The sequence below is a fragment of the Protobothrops mucrosquamatus genome, unplaced genomic scaffold (genome assembly GCF_001527695.2).
Source record: "Protobothrops mucrosquamatus isolate PMUCROS unplaced genomic scaffold, P.Mucros_1.0 scaffold778, whole genome shotgun sequence".
NCBI classification, from domain to species: domain Eukaryota; kingdom Metazoa; phylum Chordata; class Lepidosauria; order Squamata; family Viperidae; genus Protobothrops; species Protobothrops mucrosquamatus.
Window position 1 is genome coordinate 403,859 of NW_015387046.1, and position 19,436 is coordinate 423,294.

The 19,436-nt window shown below is 39.9% G+C and overlaps 1 protein-coding gene across 1 annotated transcript in view; it reads right to left on the minus strand.

The window, feature by feature from the left end:
- COG6 (component of oligomeric golgi complex 6) overlaps positions 1-19,125 on the minus strand; it is a 35,450-nt gene extending 16,325 nt beyond the window's left edge. Inside the window, exons 1-9 of the mRNA XM_015818696.1 lie at positions 18,938-19,125; positions 14,601-14,744; positions 12,713-12,784; positions 12,197-12,255; positions 9,177-9,311; positions 7,344-7,414; positions 5,894-5,987; positions 1,233-1,361; positions 1,051-1,142 (exon numbers count right to left, since the gene is read on the minus strand). Coding sequence (XP_015674182.1) covers positions 1,051-1,142; positions 1,233-1,361; positions 5,894-5,987; positions 7,344-7,414; positions 9,177-9,311; positions 12,197-12,255; positions 12,713-12,784; positions 14,601-14,744; positions 18,938-19,111 — 970 coding nt within the window. The 5' untranslated portion in view covers positions 19,112-19,125. The remainder of the gene's footprint in view (positions 1-1,050; positions 1,143-1,232; positions 1,362-5,893; positions 5,988-7,343; positions 7,415-9,176; positions 9,312-12,196; positions 12,256-12,712; positions 12,785-14,600; positions 14,745-18,937) is intronic.
- Positions 19,126-19,436: the final 311 nt, after the last annotated feature.

Consider the following 19,436-nt stretch of genomic DNA (forward strand, 5'->3'; position numbering starts at 1 on the left):
GTCTTTTCCCCCAAAACAGTGCTTCTCCTAAAATGGCTTAAAATTCCATTCTCCTGCAGCACTTGGCTTCACCCCGTATGTAATCTATAGCAGGGCTTTTCAACCAGTGGTACGGGTACCACCTGTGGTACATTGGCACCTGGCAGGTGGTACGCGACCATCCTAGAAAAGTAGCGGGGGAGGGGAATGAACTGAACCGGTGGCAGCACCGCACAAGCCTGAGTGAGAGATGGCTGGAGCTGCAGGGCTGTCAGGGCTCAGCGGAAGCGCCAGGATCAGTGCCGCTTTCCAGCTGATCGGTGCTTCTTCGGGGCTGTCAGGGCTTAGTGGAAGCGCCAGGATCAGCGCCAGGCTCCAGCTGGAGTTCGGCGCTGATCCTGGTGCTTCTGCTGAGCCCTGAAGAAGTACCAATCAGCTGGAAAGCAGCACTGATCCTACTGCTTCTGCTGAGCCCAGAAGAAGCGCTGATCAGCTGGAACGTTGCAGCATCTCCAGGGTCTTGTGATTTACATTCAGATGCTTGGGAACTGAATCATATTTATGACGATCACAGTGTCCCAGGGTCATGTGAAGTGACCAAAATCTGCTGCAACCACCCAGCAGACGGGGGGAATAAAAACCAAACACCCCCCCACCCCACCCCCGCTGCCAATCCTCAACAGAAATGCTCACAACAATGAAAACCTCAGACAGGAGGAAGAGCGCTGCCGGGCGGGCGGGCAGGCAGGTGTCTTGCTCGGCTGTGGCTTGGGGGGCACTTTTTTCAGTGCCATTGTAACTTTGAACCGTCACTAAGCGAACTGTTGTAAGTCGAGTACTACCTGTAATTTATCACTTTTTTCCTTTTTTTTTTTTTTAGTCATCAGGTTTTTGACACCTTGCTAGGCGACTGGTGGTACTCGGATATTGCCATATCCTAAAAGTGGTACAATAGGTGAAAAGGTTGAAAAGCCCTGATCTATAGGATAGAAAACTCCCAGATGAAATTCCCTTCCTTGGAATCTTGGTTCAGAAAATCTCAAACCCAGAGTTCTTAGCTTTGTACAATACCTTCTGTGGTTATGTGTTTCAAAAAAGCCTCCAGGTGCTCTTTTTCGGAAGCAGTAGCTTGATGCAGCCAAGCCAACATGTCTCCCACATATCTAAAGCCAAAAAAAATACTCTATTAAGAATAAATCTTCCTATTCGTAGTAATTAATGCTACACAATATGCATTGCCATAAGTAATGTACCTCAAAGGATCATGGGAATGCATTTCAATAGGTCGAGGTGTTCCTCCTGGACCGCCTCTAGTAAGAGCATCTATAAAGCCCCGGACCACAGCACTTCTTCTGGCTGTTCCAAATTCATCAAGGGTGTATCTACAATGGGGAAAAAATATGCACTTACAAATTGTGGACATTTTAGTTGCCCTCCTTAGTGATCAAAATGCCTTGTTGAATGGAAATGCAAGATTATGCATAAAATTCAATTTCCTAAATAATTTACCAGCAGATGCCCAACACCAACATATTTTTAATGGCCACCAAATCATCATGTGAAAACTTTGTGGTCATACTTCAGCATGCAAACAGAGGCTTATGTTTTACAACATAAGAAAACAAATGATTTATTTTGTTCAAACTATCATTTTCATTAGGATTCAATGTAAGACGGGAAATACCGGTAACAGAAATTACACAAACTAAAAAACATAGGCATTCAGGTCACTATCAAACTGCCTGAAAACAAGTAAAATGATTTGTTTACTTGCTTTCAAGCAGTGGATAATAAGCCCACTGGAACAAGTTGTAACTGTTGTTTGTTCTAGCAATAGCCAGGACAATTCTAGAAGAAACATTTAAAAGAAAGTATGCTATAAAAAGAGAAAGGACTTTTCTTATATATTAATATTAATATTTACATTAATAAACAACACAATTCCACTTTTAATTCCGTATCAATTCCATAATTCCAATTGTAATTATAATTCTGCAGAAAGCATCTATTGGAGGGGGGGGGGAAAACCCAGTCTACACTTTGATTCAATATCAAAATTCTAAGTTTTTAAAAATAGCATAATCATTTTGAATGGCTGCACTGTATGTTGTATGTGAATATTGCCTGATGCTTTATTGTTCTTGCCAAATGGATGAGGAGAACCCAAGGAGAAGTGACTGTAATTTTGGTGAGGCACTTGTTACCACTTTGGAATCCTTTGTAATCCTGAATACCAAGATCCTTTTCCAGTATTAAAAGTGAAGATTTTCACAGGAAGAAATGTCAACTGGGCACAAAAGTAAAGGAATATATTTGAGGAAAAATTACCTTCATTTCTAAGTTGCCTAAGGAATATACATATCATGTTGAGTGAGTTATGCATTTTAGTGAGGTACACTGTATCAAGATAAGGTAGCTGCTGCCCTGGACATGACAGACATTACAATATTGCCACCTTGTGGTAAATCTGAAATATATCTATATTCTTCTCACAAGATGTCAAAAAGAAAAAGATCAATTGTGTTACTCGTAATATCTAAATAATAAGCAATGCAAAGCACATCATTAGACTTCTGGGCCACTTCTACGAACGGCCTTCGTTGTGACCCCTAAAGACCCCTAAAAATTATCACTAATGCAAAAAGTAAGGTTACAAAGAGGAACCGAATGAAATAACTAGGGAAGTAATATTAACTGCATTTGATTGTTAATTAACGAGTTGGATTTTAATACAAATTAAATTAATTATTCTTGACTTTTACACTTCTTTCTTCTTCCATTTCTATTTTTGGGAATGTCACCTTTGGTATGTGATCCCCAGATTAAAAAAAATCTTAATTCATCCCAGCTTCCAGAGTGTGGTGGGGAGAGGAAATGGCAGATTGACGTGGCCCTATGAACAGTGGAGTCAATGTTATGGCAAATACCAGTAGCCTGGCATTAAATCCAGGAGACTGCTCATTTGTGTCCCAAAAGACTGTTCCTCAACAAGGAAGCCCACAGGCATCCCATGAATTTGATTGCCAGGAGGCATTGTGGGATAGACAGCCACAGGTCCGCCTACATAAAAACATGGGTTTGTACCCTCCACAATTTTCTTAAACCCATTTGGAAGACAATTGTCTTTTTAAGTTTAAAGTATCTTTGGAGTAGCAGAGTAATCAAACTACTAGGTGAATGTTCCTTTATCGTGGATTAAAGATAAGAACAAAGAAACAGTTTAAAGGATTTAAAAATAATTAAAATAATTACTTTAATAAAATAAGAAATAATTAAAAATGAAAAGCCTGCCAAGAGTTTAAACTAAGAAAGTTTAAAACTAAGGGGAGAGTTGAATCTGGAATTATTGACCAAAGTATTTTTGAAACAATTAAACAATGAATTATGTATTTCTCTGGGAAAGAGTTTTATTTGAATAGGTTAGCTTTGCAAAACAAAAGATAAGGAAAGTTGCTAAAGCCCATCTGACTATGAAACTATGGAACGTTGAATAGGACTAAGATTTAATGATCTGGAGAAAGAGGGAGAAAGGAGAAAAGAAAACGACTTTACTTCTATTTCCCCTTTCTCAATTGGAATGGCTCCTAGTAGAAAAGTAGTGAAACTTACAGAGATGAGAGAACAAGGTATTACACGTGAGACATTCCAAAGGATCTCTGAGGAACTGGGACACAAAGTTACAGCTACAAAATAATAGTATCAATAACTGTATCATTTAGAAGAGATCTGAAAGAAGAAACGAAAAATAATTCCGAAGAATCGGCAGGACAACTGAGTAGAGAGGCGAAACAAATTAAATTCAAGGTGGAAATTTTGGAAAACAAAGCAGCAATAATGGCAAGAGAATACAAATATCAAGTCAAGAGATGAAAAATAGGCAATGGACTATTACTGGATTTAGGAAATATAGAATCTTGTTTGAGACCAGGGGTACCTAGAGATCAACTTGGTGAAAACTGTAAAGAGAGCATTATTGTGGTCTAAAGATCATTCTGATATTATCAATCCTTAACTTGATATTAAGAGGTCATAGGACCTAATCTCTATCTCTATCCTATGACCTCTTAATATCAAGAACTGATAATATCAGAATACCGCCTAAGAAAAATGAATTCAAAATTAACTTGTCTGACCAGGTTAAGTATTTTTATAAAATATTGGAAACCTTTCATGGACTTTCTGCTGAAAATGGATTAACGACTGAGTTAATGATTTGGATTTGCCAATAGAAAAGGGTTGGAGATGGGAAGAAGCGATCTACAGTATGCAATGTAATTTCAAAGGGGAGGAATTTTGTTTGTTAGTAACAGCTCTAAAGCTTAGAAATCACTTATTTAAATATCTTTCTATTATCTATTTTTAAAAATTTTATGTATTTTCTATTTTTCTTTTCTCTATCTTTTTTCTTTTAATTTAATTTTTTTATTATCTTTTATTTTTGTTGGAAAAATTCAATCAAAATTACTTTTTAAAAAAAGCTAACCTGTGCCAAAAGTTCATACCCTTTTCAGACAGACAGACAGACAGACAGACAGACAGATTCAAGGCACTCAAAAGTTTGAAGGAATTAGTGAAGTTATGCCGACTAATATCAAACATTTTACAAAATACCCACAAACTCAAGTCTTTCCTCAACTTTAACAGTAAAGATAGTTTTCGACCTATGACCAGTCACTCACTCACTCAGCCACTGAGTGAGAACTGAACAAACAAAGGTTACAACCAGTCTAGGGATTTCTGGCTGTCTCGGCGTGCCCACAGCCATGGGATTGCAATCTGGCCACTTGGCAACAGGTTCACAGTTGCAACTGGATGCAGCACCCTGCAATCACGTTGAGCTCCTCTTGCAACTTTTCCGGATAGTCAATGGGACAGGGAAAGTTCCAAGTCACTTGGAATAAGTCCTCCCCGATTCTCACTGCACCTCCCTCATACCCTCTTTGCACACCCATGCATTCTTCCCAACCTGCACCCTCCCCAACCCATGCCTCTTGTGCACCCCTTGTGCACCCGCCCTGACCAAACTTCTCGCACATCCCAACACCCTCATGTGCATTTCCGACCTGCACCTCCTGCGCAACCTCACTTATCCTTCCCGATCCCCACCCCTCACACACCCGGTAGTTCCCCTCCCTATCTAGCAGCAGCCACTACCCTCCTTGCCAATCTGGGACTTGCAATTTCCTGCTGGCTTCCCCACTGACTTTGGTGATTTGCCTGAGCCACTTTCAAATCATTTACCAGTGCTCTATGGCAAATTCATGCATTTTCTCACTCTAAACCAGGGGTAGGCAACCTTGGCTCTTTTATGACTCGTGCACTTCAACTCCCAGAATTCCTTGAGCCAGCCCTGCTGAGGGGAAAGAGAGGTTTCCAAGCTGAGCCATGCTGGCTCAGGAATTCTGGGAGTTGAAGTCCACGAGTCATAAAAGAGCCAAGGTTGCCTACCCCTGCTCTAAACTAACTCTAAAATCCTAGGATATCTAACCAAAGCATATACCAATGACATTCCCAGCCAAACCTCCCAAATGTCCATGTAGTTCATGCAAACACCTTCTCGTTGTTTTGAGGACCTTTCTGTTATCTTCTTCCCAGCAGTTAGAATGTCCTCAAAAAGCTTCCATACATCTGTGTTTCAACAAACATCTGCAGAACTGGAGAGCTTTCGTTTCTCTAACTAACCCATTCGAAGCCTCCTCTCCTCTCCCTTAGGCTAATGACAAGAGGAAAACAATAAAGGCACGTAGCTGCCAAGTTTTCACTCTTGATGGGCAGCCCTTGTTTCTTAATTCTGGAGAAATTCTATCTAAAATGGTCACTTAGAATAGAGACCAACTTTATAACGAACACATACATCCCGACCATATTCGTATGAATTTTCTCCACTGTGTGCTTAACTATAGCAGGAACTTACTTGTACAGAACAGGCCTGTCTTGCAAAGCTTCCATTCCCTGAGCTAGGACTGGAGAAACATCACAGGTTTCTTGTGTTAAAGCCCTGCATTCACCTGTAAACAAGCCAACAGTCTCGTGTCAGTATTACTAAGGATTCGACAACGTTTCTCTCCTCATTTCATCGACGACATTGAACCCTAGAGAAAAAAATTGCATTTTTATAGACGCCAACGTCTGAATTCAGCTGCCCTGGTGAAGTCTGGTTAGATACAACTGTACTTTGCCACTCTGGCAGAAGCCCTCTGTATATTTAGGAGTAGCTGTCTACCCTTCACGTAGGTACTTATTATGGGAAATACAGCGACAGCCACAAAGTAGCTGTGGAAAACGCCATGGCTATATAAAACAAGCAAGGCGGGGATGCAGACATTTTCTGTCTAAAAACAGGCAACAAAATCAGACTTTTAGGGAAAGACAATGGTAGTGGTTGTTCATGTCTAGAAAGACAGAGGGGAAGAACATGTGCAAATTGTCTTCAAGCGGAAAAGCAATAGTAACAAACCATCAATATAAAAACCACCAATTTTAGGATGAGAGAACTGTATGACTGACAAAGCAGAAAAGTAAGAACTACATGACTAATAAAGCAGCTTTAAATTCTACTGTTATTTAAAAACAAGAAAATCATCCCTGCGTATCAAAATGTTATCTTCTTTAAATAAGCCCCGGTGGCACAGTGATTAGAATGCAGGATTGTAGGCTAACTCTGCCAACTGCCAGCAGTTCGATCCTGTCTGGCTCAAGCTTGACTCAGTCTTCCATCCTTCCGAAGTCGGTAAAATGAGGACCCAGATTGTTGGGGGGAAACATGCTGACATTGTAAACTGCCCAGAGAGTGCTGTAAAGCACTATGAAGCAGTACATGTTTAAATGCTATTGCTATCTTTTTTAAGTTACACAATATATGTTTCTAAACTTTGATTAACTCTGAAACCTAGGTAGATTATTAAGTACAGAAAAGTAGCTTCCGAGATTCCTAAATAGATTTCAGATTCAGCATATATTTGGAGCAAGTAGGAACTGATTTGCCAGAAACTGCCTTAATAATCCATTTTGAAGAAAATGTACTATTGAGATTGCTGTAATTGAGCATAGAGCAGAAGCAGGAGCTACCTTTACTCATGCTATACAGACTTCTAAAAGCCACCTATCTCCATCTACAACAGGGGTTCTCAACCAGGGGTGCTCGCACCCCCTGGGGGTGTGAAATAATATTCCAGGGGGTGCAAAAACTTGGGTTTTCAAAATTATAGTGTATATGCATAATTCGTTGCAGTTATTTCAAACTTTTGTACGGGGTGCGAGAATATATCAGAAGCATTTTAGGGGAGCGGGATATAGAAAAGGTTGGGAGCCGCTGATCTACAAGAAAGAATATTCAAATGAAAAAAATAAAATAATTATGATACCTTGTGCCCAACGATACAGCTGTTCATAAGACGTCTCCTGGAGGAGTGCCATCTGTTCCATAATCTCCAAACTGCAGGTTTAACATGTTTAAAGTCTTTACCAAAAAGTGAATAAAAGAAGCAAAAACATCTAAGCCCNGAAAAATGAGAATATACCATCAGAGGAAGAAGTGATAAAGAAAATCCTGGACTGTGCCGAGATGGACAAATTAACAAAAGAGATAAAAGAAAAAGAAGACACAGAATATTATTTAATATGGAGCAAGTGGTATGTCTGGCTAGAAAGTAGAAATAAGAGGGAATAATTGTGGAAAAGTTAAACGTGGAAAATGTGTATAAAATAATGTATGAAGGAAGAAAAATGCAAATAAGAAATAATGGGGCAATAAGGATAAATACTTTAAAAAAGAATAAGGGGGAAAATGTAAAAAATAGAAGAATACTGTCACGAAGTTGATGTTAAAATATATATTGTGTGTATATGTGTATTATGTTTTGTTTTGTTTTGTTTGTCGGTTTAAATAATAAAAAATATTAAAAAAAAATAAAATAAAACTCAAAATAGGGTATTACAAAATAAAATGGGTTTAAACTTGAAACATTTTGTACATTTATAGCATAGAGAGAAGCAGCTTCGTACACAGAGGATCTGAACTGTGTTTAATGTATGTTACTTTAGATGGTGATAAAAATATATTGGTTTTGCTCTCTTTTTTAAAATAGTGATGACAATATATATATTAGGGAAGAAAATAAAGAACAATAAAACCTTAACAAAAAGAGGAAAAGAAATATAAGAAAAAATTGTTATATTGGTATGTCAATATAATAATAGTTACAATTCTATCCATATTTGTCTAATGCAAATATTCAAGTATGTAAATGTTTCTAATATATTTACTGTATATGATTATTTTTTAAAAAAATTATATTCTGTATGAGAGAGTCCCATATTTCATTATAATTGTCTATACAAATTCTGTAAGTGTAATCTGCTCATGAGTGGCAAATGCCATTAGGTCTTCATTGGTTTTGCTCCCTTTGGAAACAGGCTCTTCAAACATGAGGGACTAAGGAAGACACCATCTCATTGTATATTGGATGACTGTGAATTCAGAACTATCATTCAAAAACATACAATTTAGAAACCAAAGTAAACTGACTTCACCCATTCCAAACTTATTCAGTGTTGTATTCCAAAATAGGCTATACGGAGCCAGAGTTTTGTAGTGTGAAATAAAGATTGCTGTACAGCATACTTGTTTTGTGCCTTATCATTTGCTGCTGTGACTAAAGGTTAAGCATCCCAATAGCATTTTATTGCTGTTTCCCTTTGTTTTGATAACAGTCTCTGTTTGAAGCTGATTATTTTATTAGATACAATGGACTAGCAACAGGAAAGAGAAGAAACATGGAACAATATCACTCAGGTGGGCAATTACACAGTAGGCAATTACAATCTAAACAATGATTTCCAAGGATACAACTAAACAGTATTATATAGTATCAAGCTATTTTCACCACTTCCACACTGGACATTGCGAATATCAGTCATGGCCCTCCTGTTCACAAATGATTATAATCAGTTCTCATGTTATGAACATTTCTTTGTCTCCTAACTACTCCCATCTCTGGATTACAGAAGATTCTTTTATGTAGGCTCTTCTAGCCAGAATCTTTGTAAAGGATAGATTTAAAAAAAAAAAAAATTCCGCCCTTATATGTCTGCTATGGAACGTTTTACTGCAAGTAGCACAATTATTCCTATTATCCAAAGCGAAAATGGTGATCAGAAAAGGAAGTCTTTTTATTCAATATACCAAAGGAGGTCACCGTATGTATTTTAGAGTGCTTACTTCAGTAACTGGCCGATCTCTGGTGCTTCGAAGGACGTTCATCTCCTCTGGAGAAAGTTGGAATTCTGCTATGAAGGCATCTGCTATGTGTGCTTTTAATTCTAACCTTTGGCTGCAATATAAAAAAAAATTGATTCAGTTCATGATCATTATAATTTATTTCGCATAGGCTTAGGACAGTGGTTCTCAACCTGTGGGTCGGGACCCCATTTGGGGTCGATCGACCATTTCATGGGGGTCGCCAAGCAAGGCTGTCCGCCATTTTTTTTGTCCGCCATTTTTCCCCCCTTTTCCGGCGGGTGCCTTACCTCCCTTGGGCTGGGCCAGCTGGTGGTCGGCCTGCTCCGTCTCTGCCGCTTGCCACCTACGCCTCGGCCGGCGCAGGGGGCGGAACCACGCATGCGCGGCGCTCCTGGGCAGGGAAAGTCCTCGACTTACGACCGGTTGGGTAGTCCTCGACTTACGACCGGTTTAGTCCTCGACTTACGACCGGTTTAGTCCTCGACTTACAACCGGTTTAGTCCTCGACTTACGACCAGTTGGGGTCGCGGCATTAAAAAGGTTGAGAACCACTGGCTTAGGAGGTGGCAGCCATTCAAGCAGGAAAGTCTTAGACCAGGGGTAGGCAACCTTGGCTCTTTTGTGACTCGTGGACTTCAACTCCCAGAATTCCTGAGTCAGCCATGGCTCAGCTTGGAAACCTCTCCCTTTCCCCTCAGCATGGCTGGCTCAGGAATTCTGGGAGTTGAAGTCCACGAGTCATAAAAGAGCCAAGGTTGCCTACCCCTGTCTTAGACAGTGCACTTTCTTCTTCGGAACAGAGGAAGAAAAAGGAGATGGACATAAGGGAGAGTAGGAGGTTATACGGGTAGTCTTTGACTTGAAACCAAAACTGAACCCAAAATCTTGGTTGTTGAGCCAAGTGGTTGTTAAGCGAGATGACACAAGTAGTCTGTGTCATCTCCCTTAACTGCCCGTGTGGCTGCTTCACTCAGTGACTTCAAATCCAGCAGTCCCATCTGTGGTTGTTAAATGATCCTTAGGTTGTTAAGCGCAAGTCCCAAATAAGAAGCATGCACTGCCTTGGGGAGGGGGGGAGGGGAGGGGAGGCCCAGCTTCTGATTTTTTAGCTTCTGTGGGGGAAGAGATACTTTTATGTGGCCTGTGCCAGGCCTCACCGGGCCTCCCCCGCCCCAAGGCACACTGCGCTGCTTACTTTTGCAGCTCTACCTATCATGCTGCCTTTATTGTTTATGGGAGGGAACTCTCCTTGACAGTGGGGTACAGAAACAGAACTCATCAGAATGTGAGCCTGAGTTCTGCAATCCGCAGAAGGATGTCACCTCTCCTTTGCGTACGGAAGGGAATTTCTCCCAAGGGGTGCAGAAACAGGATTTAAATTCATCCGGAACCGAGCTCCATTTTTGCACCCCACGAGAGCCTGTCACCTCTCCTCTGGGCTCGGAAGAGAACTCTTCCAAGGGTTCAGAAGCAGAGTTCAAATCATCAGGGTCTGATGTCAAATGATGGCTTCTGTTTTCGAAAGTGTTTTTTAACATGAAATAAGTTCCCCCCAAAAAACTTTTAATGTTATCATTTGTTAAAAGAGACATAGGCATCCAGAATACGGACATTTTATCCACTTAAAAATGGTATACAGCAATTCAGAATATACATATATGTCTCTTAGAACAGCACACATGAACAACAAGGAAGGAATCCATGAACAAACAGGAGAAAGCAGCTGATTAATAAACTAAATGTCTGGAAATACTTGACAGTTTGTGATTGTTCAACCAGCCTCAAGTTTATATCTAATTACTGGTTTCATTAAAAAAAAATCACAATTTTTGAACCACTCACAACAAGCATTTACCACGTGTATTTGTACTTAAAAGTGCAAAAGCCATGTTATTGGAAGGGTCAGGGCCAATAAATGGAGGACTTTGTATCAGAACATACTTTGTACATTATTTTCAGATTTAAAAAATCCAGTAAAGCACAATTTATATATACTCTATAGCAGAATAGAATCAAATTCCTCTCCCAGAAAAGCCTACTTGAAACTTGCATTGTGGCCTTTTCATTGAATATTAAATTATTTTTATTCTTTCTATATACCAGTGATGGCGAACCTTTTAGAGACCGAATGCCCAAACTGCAACCCAAAACCCACTTATGCATCGTTGGATGCCGGGTGGGTGTGACCCATTGGCTGGGTGTGGCCAATTTTGGGGGTGTGGCCCATTGGCTGGGCGGGGCTGTGGTGGTAATGGCAGACTGGGTGGGACTAAAAAGTTCAATCAATCAATTCCAATTTTGCAAGGTCTTTTTTTTTCCCGCGAGAAGTTGAAATTGACTGATTGAGTGAACCTTTTTTTTTTGCACACGGCAGCGGAGGCCTAAAACGAAAAGGTTTTATAAAACCCAGCTGAAGGCCTAGGACTGGGGCAACCGCGCACGTGCCCACAGAGAGGGCTCTGAGTGCCGCCTCTGGCACCCGTGCCATAGGTTTGCCACTTCTGCAATATACAATAACACTGCTATAAATCATATTTTATATAACTGCATAATTGCTGGCTTATATTTTGGGTTTATTCCAGAATTGCTTTAATGCCAGTTTTAAATTTTAGAATTTGACATCCTTGTATTTTATTAATTTTTCTCTATTCTTCACGCAGGTTCATCTTCTGTGCAATTTTGAAATGCAGTTAGTAAATGAAATTTTGAAACCAATCTGTTCTTTTTATTTCCTTCTCATATGACATCCATTTTTAAACCTATTACCTAAATATCAGATATAAAAACAGAGCTAGTAGATTTTCAGGATGCACTAACTTCTTACCAAAGCATACAGTGGAAATTATTTTTCTAGGAATAGAGAAAGCTGTACCTAATAAAGCACAGTAAAGTAGCTCTAAGATTATTATTCAGAATAAAAGTGAACGATGGAATCCACAAAACAATTCTCATTTATCTTAAGGGGAAAACGTTTACCTCTCTGCTTGAAGCTTTGTCGTTTTGACAATTAAATCCTGAGTTTGCTCCTTAGTGGCCTGGAAGACATATATGGATAATTAAAATGAGTTGCTATTAAGGACATAGTTTTACTCTTAAATATACTATATATTACTTAAATACGTAAGAATGAATAGAAGAGCAATTTAAAGAGTCTAAAATTTCCTGTTTCTTCTCACTGACTGGGACACAGGCTGCAGCATTTTTAAAAAAAACAATTATTGCACGTATATTGCTTTCTTAACATTTGAACTGGGAACAAATTCAATATTGCCAGGCTAAAGAGAGGACTACTCTGGGACAGACCCAGATACATTGCAGATCTGCTTCAAAAAATTCATCAATATTTCTTTTCACGCAAATGTTTTAGCACCTCTGTTCATGAACAACCTTTACAGTGCCATAAAAAAAATGCTGTGTGGTGTCGTATTGCTTGTAAGTAAGTAACATTTCCAGAAGAAAAAATCTGCACTTTCCCCATCACATGCACAATACCTTCAAGTGATTAGTCATATCCTGGCAGCAATTGCTCATGAACTGCACATCTTCATTTATGTTTTCAAGCTCCTGAAATTGCATGGAAATAGACATTATAACAGGTGGCCTAAAATATTTATTTATTAAATTTATATGCCGCCCATTTCACCCATTTGAGGTGACTCTAGGCAGCTTGCAATATAATAAAATATAAAGATATGAAAAATTATGAATGTAAAAAACAGATTAAAATAACTAAAGATTAAATACAGAATAAAAGACCATGGGTTTTGAACAGAGCAGCAACAAGGCCTCCTTTGACACTGCACCAACCGCCTACAGCTTCTCCATCAGAGCCCCATGCCAACCGGCATGGCCAGGTTTTAAGGCTCTTCCTGAAGGCCAGAAAAGTAGGGCCGGATCTCACCTCAAGTGGCAAGATGTTCCAAAGGGCAGGGGTCGTGGCAAAAAAAGCCTCTTCTCCTGGACTCCTCCAGCCAAAATTCCTTGGCTGATGGGGTCCCATCTGCCAGAATGAGTGGGATGGGCCAATATTATATTTGGATTTTGCATACTTTTTCCTGAACCCATCTCCTCAAATTATTTTGACAGTTTTTTCAACCAGCACATTTCCTACAGTTCTACTGTACGTTAATAAGAAACAATAATCAGCAATCAGCAGTTTGCTTAATTTTTTCCCAATGAAGTATGACTTTTGGATTCCCATGTTGGTGCAACAACCCCTGGATATTCAAATATATAACTGTAGAAATGTTTTTCTATCTTATACAGACTTTGCAGCCTGAAATAAGAACACTGCAGGCTTCAAAAATCTTTGAAAATGCAGCTTTTGGTGGACATTGTAATAATGTTAATGGAAGCTGAACAAAATAAAACTGTCCAATGAAAAAAGAATACTAAATATTTTTCTGGTGTTCTTTAGATTTCAGAACTCTATCAGCCTGTCCCTTTCTTACTCTCTACTTTTTTTATTCTCTCTAACCATTTTCATTCTCCCCATCCATGAATGTGTGGGATCATACTAGCAATTTTCTGTTTCACTGGCACATTTTTTCTATTTTAGAATATGAATTATTAGTACAACTCTCTCTATAATTTATTCTCCTGGTGTCCTCTTTATTTGGATTTTTGTATGTCAGCATACGAGTTGTAAGTGTTGGGCTATGAGCTATCAGCCTAAAAGTTTAGGCTAGTGCCACAGTTAATCTGAAGCCAGATTTCCCCAACCTGATACATTCCAGATGTGTGGCAGCCATCAGCCTCTTATTTCCCAGATAGTAAGACCAAAGATCCTGGCTGCTTTATCCTCCCTACTATCTGTTCATATAACATATACTGGGATTAGTTACTGAGAGAAATTTTCCTTTTATACCTTAAAACAAGATTTTAGAAAAAATATAATACATTTGTTTAAATCAATAAATAATAAGAGCCATTAGTATTTTGGATTCAACTCAGTACTATTTTCGGTGCATTAACTATTTCTCTCCACAAATCCCAGATTACTTCTGTCAGCAGAATTGAAGTTTCCCTTGCCATCTAAAGCCCTTGAAACTTGCTCCAGAAAGTTGGGGAACCTCCAGAACAAGTGGGAGAAATTATGGGAGGAGAAAAAGAGATGGGTGTCCTATTAGAGAAAAGAGAGCTCCTGCTCAAACATAATTTCATCTTATATCTTTTAATTTGATTATATGAATAAATATGTCAAATAATGTACACATTGTTTCATTAAACTGTATTTTCTAAACAAACAATAAAAAAAACTTGACGAAAATATTAAATTATGCATAAGAAAAACAGTAGATTGTATAACAACCTGCAGCACAGCAGCTACCAGATGAGTTTATCTGGAGAACGATTCATTTTTTTTCCATTTTTTCTATACCTCTTTCACTTGTTTGAAAATGTAGACAAATTCTTCATTGATAGCTAAACTACGATGCTCAATATCCCCACGGAGATTTCTTCTAGTGCGCAAGCTGTTTTCCACAAAAAAGTCGGAAAGAGTCTTGAGCGCTTCTAACATTTCCTACAAAAAAATGTAATAAAGACAATGTTGACAATTCAGGCATAAAAAGTACCCTAAGAGATACCTAGTTCTGGGTTTTCAGTCACTGCACTTGTTCATGTTAAATGATGCAAAATATTTAATATAAATATAAAATGCACCCGTTATCCCATATTCAATCACTTCTAACCATAGACTATTTAGTATAGTGTAGTGTAGCATAGTGTACAGTATTAGTATTAAAATAGTTTGGCTTGTTAACACATCTTAATTAACAGAGCATGTTGTAGGCATTATATTTGCCATGGTAGCAATTTTTGGTCATTTGAAACATGGCTCTAACCTGTCACACACAAAAAAATATCAGGTATGACAGAAATCTATGGTACGCACTGAGGCAATATCTGCAGGCCTTCTGGTTCCATGGATTATACAGGGGAAACTTTGCTGTAGAGAAAAGCTTTAGTGCCCCTCAAGTGGCAGATAACAGCACCCATTCCTTTCTATTTCAAAAGAAGCACTTAGAAGCACACAAAGAGTACACACAGAATTGTCCTGAGAGCAAGACAAAAAGTAATGGATGGAAACTAATCAAGGGGAGAAGCAATCTAGAACTAAGGAGACATTTCCTGACAGTGAGAACAATTAATCAGTGGAATAACTTGCCTCCAGAATTGTGGGTGCTCCATCACTGGAGGTTCTTAAGAAGGGATTGGACAGCCATTTGTCTGAAATGGGATTCCTGCCTGAGCAGGGAGTTGGACTAGAAGACCTCCAAGATCCCTTCCAACTCTATTATTCTGTTACAATGATACAAATCTGATACGAAGGCAGTTTCATAACTTAAAACCTGCTCTCTCATATAGATCTCTCTTGCTAAGAAACCATATACATCACAAGATCTGTGATTTCACAATGCAGTTTGTACTCACACATGTGAGTTATGATTAAATAATAGATTTCTTATCTGTTGCTATAAATACTGGGTGTATGCTTCACACCTAATTCTGGTAGCACAGCAGCATCAATAAGTCTGTGAGCATGAAATAGACCAGCAGTTGGAAATATTTTTGTGACTGTGCATACCAATTGTGAGAATCCATGCCTCACAAAATACAGCTTTTTGTACATCTTTTATGAAGCAAATTCAAGGCTGATAATGCCACCTGTTTGTAGAGAGGTGAGTTTCTTTTGTAAAATATCTGTATACATTTAAGAATACCTAAAGATTTTTCTTCTTTATATTTTTGCACTAATCAGCCGATGTTGAAATAAATTTGAGGGTGTTTTTTTTGGTCAGTATTAAGAAAAAAAATCTATTATTCTATAATATGTTTAATAAGAACTGTAAACAAAGAATGGAATTTTAAAGCCTAGGGGTACATATTATGAGATTCATGCCTTAAATGTGTGGTTTTGGCTCTATAGTAGACCCAGGGAACTTTTCTCACTGTAATCTGATGCCACAAACTTTGGTTATAAACTACGAGTGTCTATGTTAACTCCCCCCCCCCAATCCATAATGCATGCCTTAAATCAGGGGTGTCAAACTGGTGACCGGATGCATCACGCACAGGCCATGCCCACCCCCAGCTCTGCAAAGGCAAAAAAGTGGCAATACATCACGATATGTCACATGATGAGGTCGAGTTTGACACCTGTGCCTTAGATCCATAATTTTGCTACTCAAAACACTACATTGAGGATTTTATAACAACCATTAACATAAACTTTACAGCACTACAGAATTTATATATAAAAACATTGGGATCTGTTAAGGATTTGTGCCTTGGATTTATCAAAACAACACCATGAAACAGATAGTTCATTTTTGTTATACTGTACACATATCACACAGAAGAGCTGTGAGTGGAGGATAGACTTAATTCATATCCATCTATTTGCAATTATTTTTGGAGAGCAATATGTAACAGTGATTCTCTGATATCCAATGTGATACAAGCCCACAAACAAATTTTGCCAGAACATTACATTATAAACACCATGAATCTAATGCTTCAATGTCCTCACAATATAAAAGAGATAGGTTAGAGTTTTGTGGGCAATTTTATTTAATTCATATTCTACCCTTATTATTTTTTTATACAACTCAAGGTGGCAAACATATACAGCTAGTCCTCAACTTATGACAATTGAGCTCAAAAATTCTGTTGCTACATGAGACATTTGTTAAGTGAGTTTTGCCCCATTTTATGACTTTTCTTGCCACAGTTAAGTGAATCACTACAGCTAAGCTAGTAACATGGTTGTTAAGTGAATCTGGCTTCCCCATTGACTTTGCTTGTCAGAACGTCACAAAAGGTGATCACATGACACTGGAACACTGCAACCATCATAAATATGAGTTAGTTGCCAAGGTCTGAATTTTGATCATGTGACTGTGGGGATGTTGCAATAGTTGTAAGTTGAAAAACTATCGTAACTTTTTTCAGTGTTGTTGTAACTTTGAATGGTCACTAATGAACTGTTGTAAGTTAAGGACTACCTGTATAATACTCCTTCCTCCTATTTTTCCCACAATAACAATTCTGAAAGGTGACTTGGGCTGAAAGAGAGTGACTGGTCCAAGATCACCCAGATGACTTTCATGGCTAAAGCGGGACTAGAACTCATAGTCTCCAGGTTTCTAGCTTGGTACTTCAACTACTAGACCAGTGATGGCGAACCTTTTAGAGACCGAGTGCCCAAACTGCAACCCAAAACCCACTTATTTATCGCCGGGTGCCAGTTGGGCATGGCCCGCTGGGTGGGCGTGGCTGTGGTGGTCATGGCAGATTGGGTGGGAGTGGCCAAGGTGGGCGTGATCACCTCGATGTTGCTCGTGGGGAGGGACGGCTGTGGGGGCTGGGCAGGGTTGGGGGAGATCCAGGGGGTCTCTGCCAGGTGGGGCGGTGGGCAGGAGGCTCATCCTGCGGGGTGAGGCGAAGCAAGGCGAGGCAGGGCGGGGGTGCCATTGTCACAGGGCAAGTAGGGGCAGGGGCGGCGGCTGCCTGACACCATCGACCTCTGCACACAGAGGCCAGCGAGCACATGGGTGCTGGGATGCATCCGGCCATGTGGGACCTTGGCGAGTCAGCGGGCGGCTGTGGGGGCATGGCCTGTGTGCCCACAGAGAGGGCTGTGAGTGCTGCCTCTGGCACGTGTGCCATAGGTTCACCACCACTGTACTAGACCAAACAACCACATTTATTGAATTTTTTTTAATCATTCTTCAGGCTACAGCTGATGTGGCAGTTATGTGAGGAAGTGAGATGGAAATTTCTAATTTGTAGGATGATCTAAACTTTTAAAAAGTATGTCAAACCTTCTAGAAACATAACATATAGATTTAGCTTCTTCAGTCCTTCCTCACCCAACTCAGGAAGCACATATCCATATTTCAGCATTTTAGTAACAAATTTTGCAATGTAATCTGAGAGGAAATGTTCTATGGAAGGTAAATATCAATCTGGGGAACAGACTGCCCAAATTTTCAGTAAGCAAGAACCTCAGTATTACTTTACAATAACAATCTGACCATCTCATATATTATCATATGACTACTAATTCTGCATATTGCATTTGACTTATTAATACATTGCACAGTGGTCCTGAGAAAAGCACTTGATAAATGCAACATCAAATTTTAACTACACATCCTGTGAATATGTTATCATAGATATAATCCAATGGAAATATCACTTTCAGAACATGTTTTTAAGAACAGCAGGTTCCTCACCTGCACATTTCACTTTCCCAACACATGATGCTGTGTTTAAACTGCAGCTATGCCATGAACAAAGTCACAAATTTAAAATCACTCTGAGATTCAATTCTCACATCTAGTCCTTTCAGAAACTGGATACAGGGCATTTAGGTAGCAATTTCCGGGTGTCAAATTACAGGGTTGAGGGGGGATCCATCATGGTTTTTGGAGTGAAAATCTTACATTTCTACCTTCATCCGGGATGAATCATAGGGAATCCTTCGCCAACTTGCCCTTTCCAGTGTGTTCAGTTACAGCACCCATCATGCCCTGCAGCTAAGTCGCTGGGGATGATGGAAGCTCAATATAGCCGGCTGGGTGCTGTTTTCTGTCCTCTTGTCTTCTAGTCTAGCCGAGGCAGAGCCGGCCTCAGACATGACTAGGCGCTATTTTGCAGAAAAGTGGAAGGATAAGGAGAAGAGGGAGGCGACGAATCAACCTGACTTACTTTGTCCGCCTCCAACCGCGTATCTAGCACTTTGCGGAGCTTGCGTGACAGCGGGTTGGCCCCGGCCCCGCCGGACGGCCCCTGAGATAAACTCCCCGTCGTCGGGGTAGCCGAAGTAGCAGCCCCAGCCGTAAATGGGCGCTGCGGCAGGTGTTCTTCGGATATTGCCGCCATTTTCTTCCCTGTCCCGAAACTGCCGTGGTGGCAAACGCAGCGCCGGGCCCCGGACAAGGTGCGTCGGCGCACAGATTCCCTTCTCTCCTCTTCCCGAGAACTGTAGTTCCGCCTGTTTTCGTTCTCCCCGAGCGCGAGACCCTCCCTCGGATCTGAAAGCCTTTTGTCTCTGCAAGACCGGCAGATTCCGATGAGGCGCCTCATAGGAGTCGGAGGGAGGCTTTGCTTTTTCGCGATTGCGACAATTAAAGCGCAACTCACGCTTCTAACTTTAATCGCAATAATGAATTATTACCTTAATAGGGGTCTTGCATGCAGGAGATAT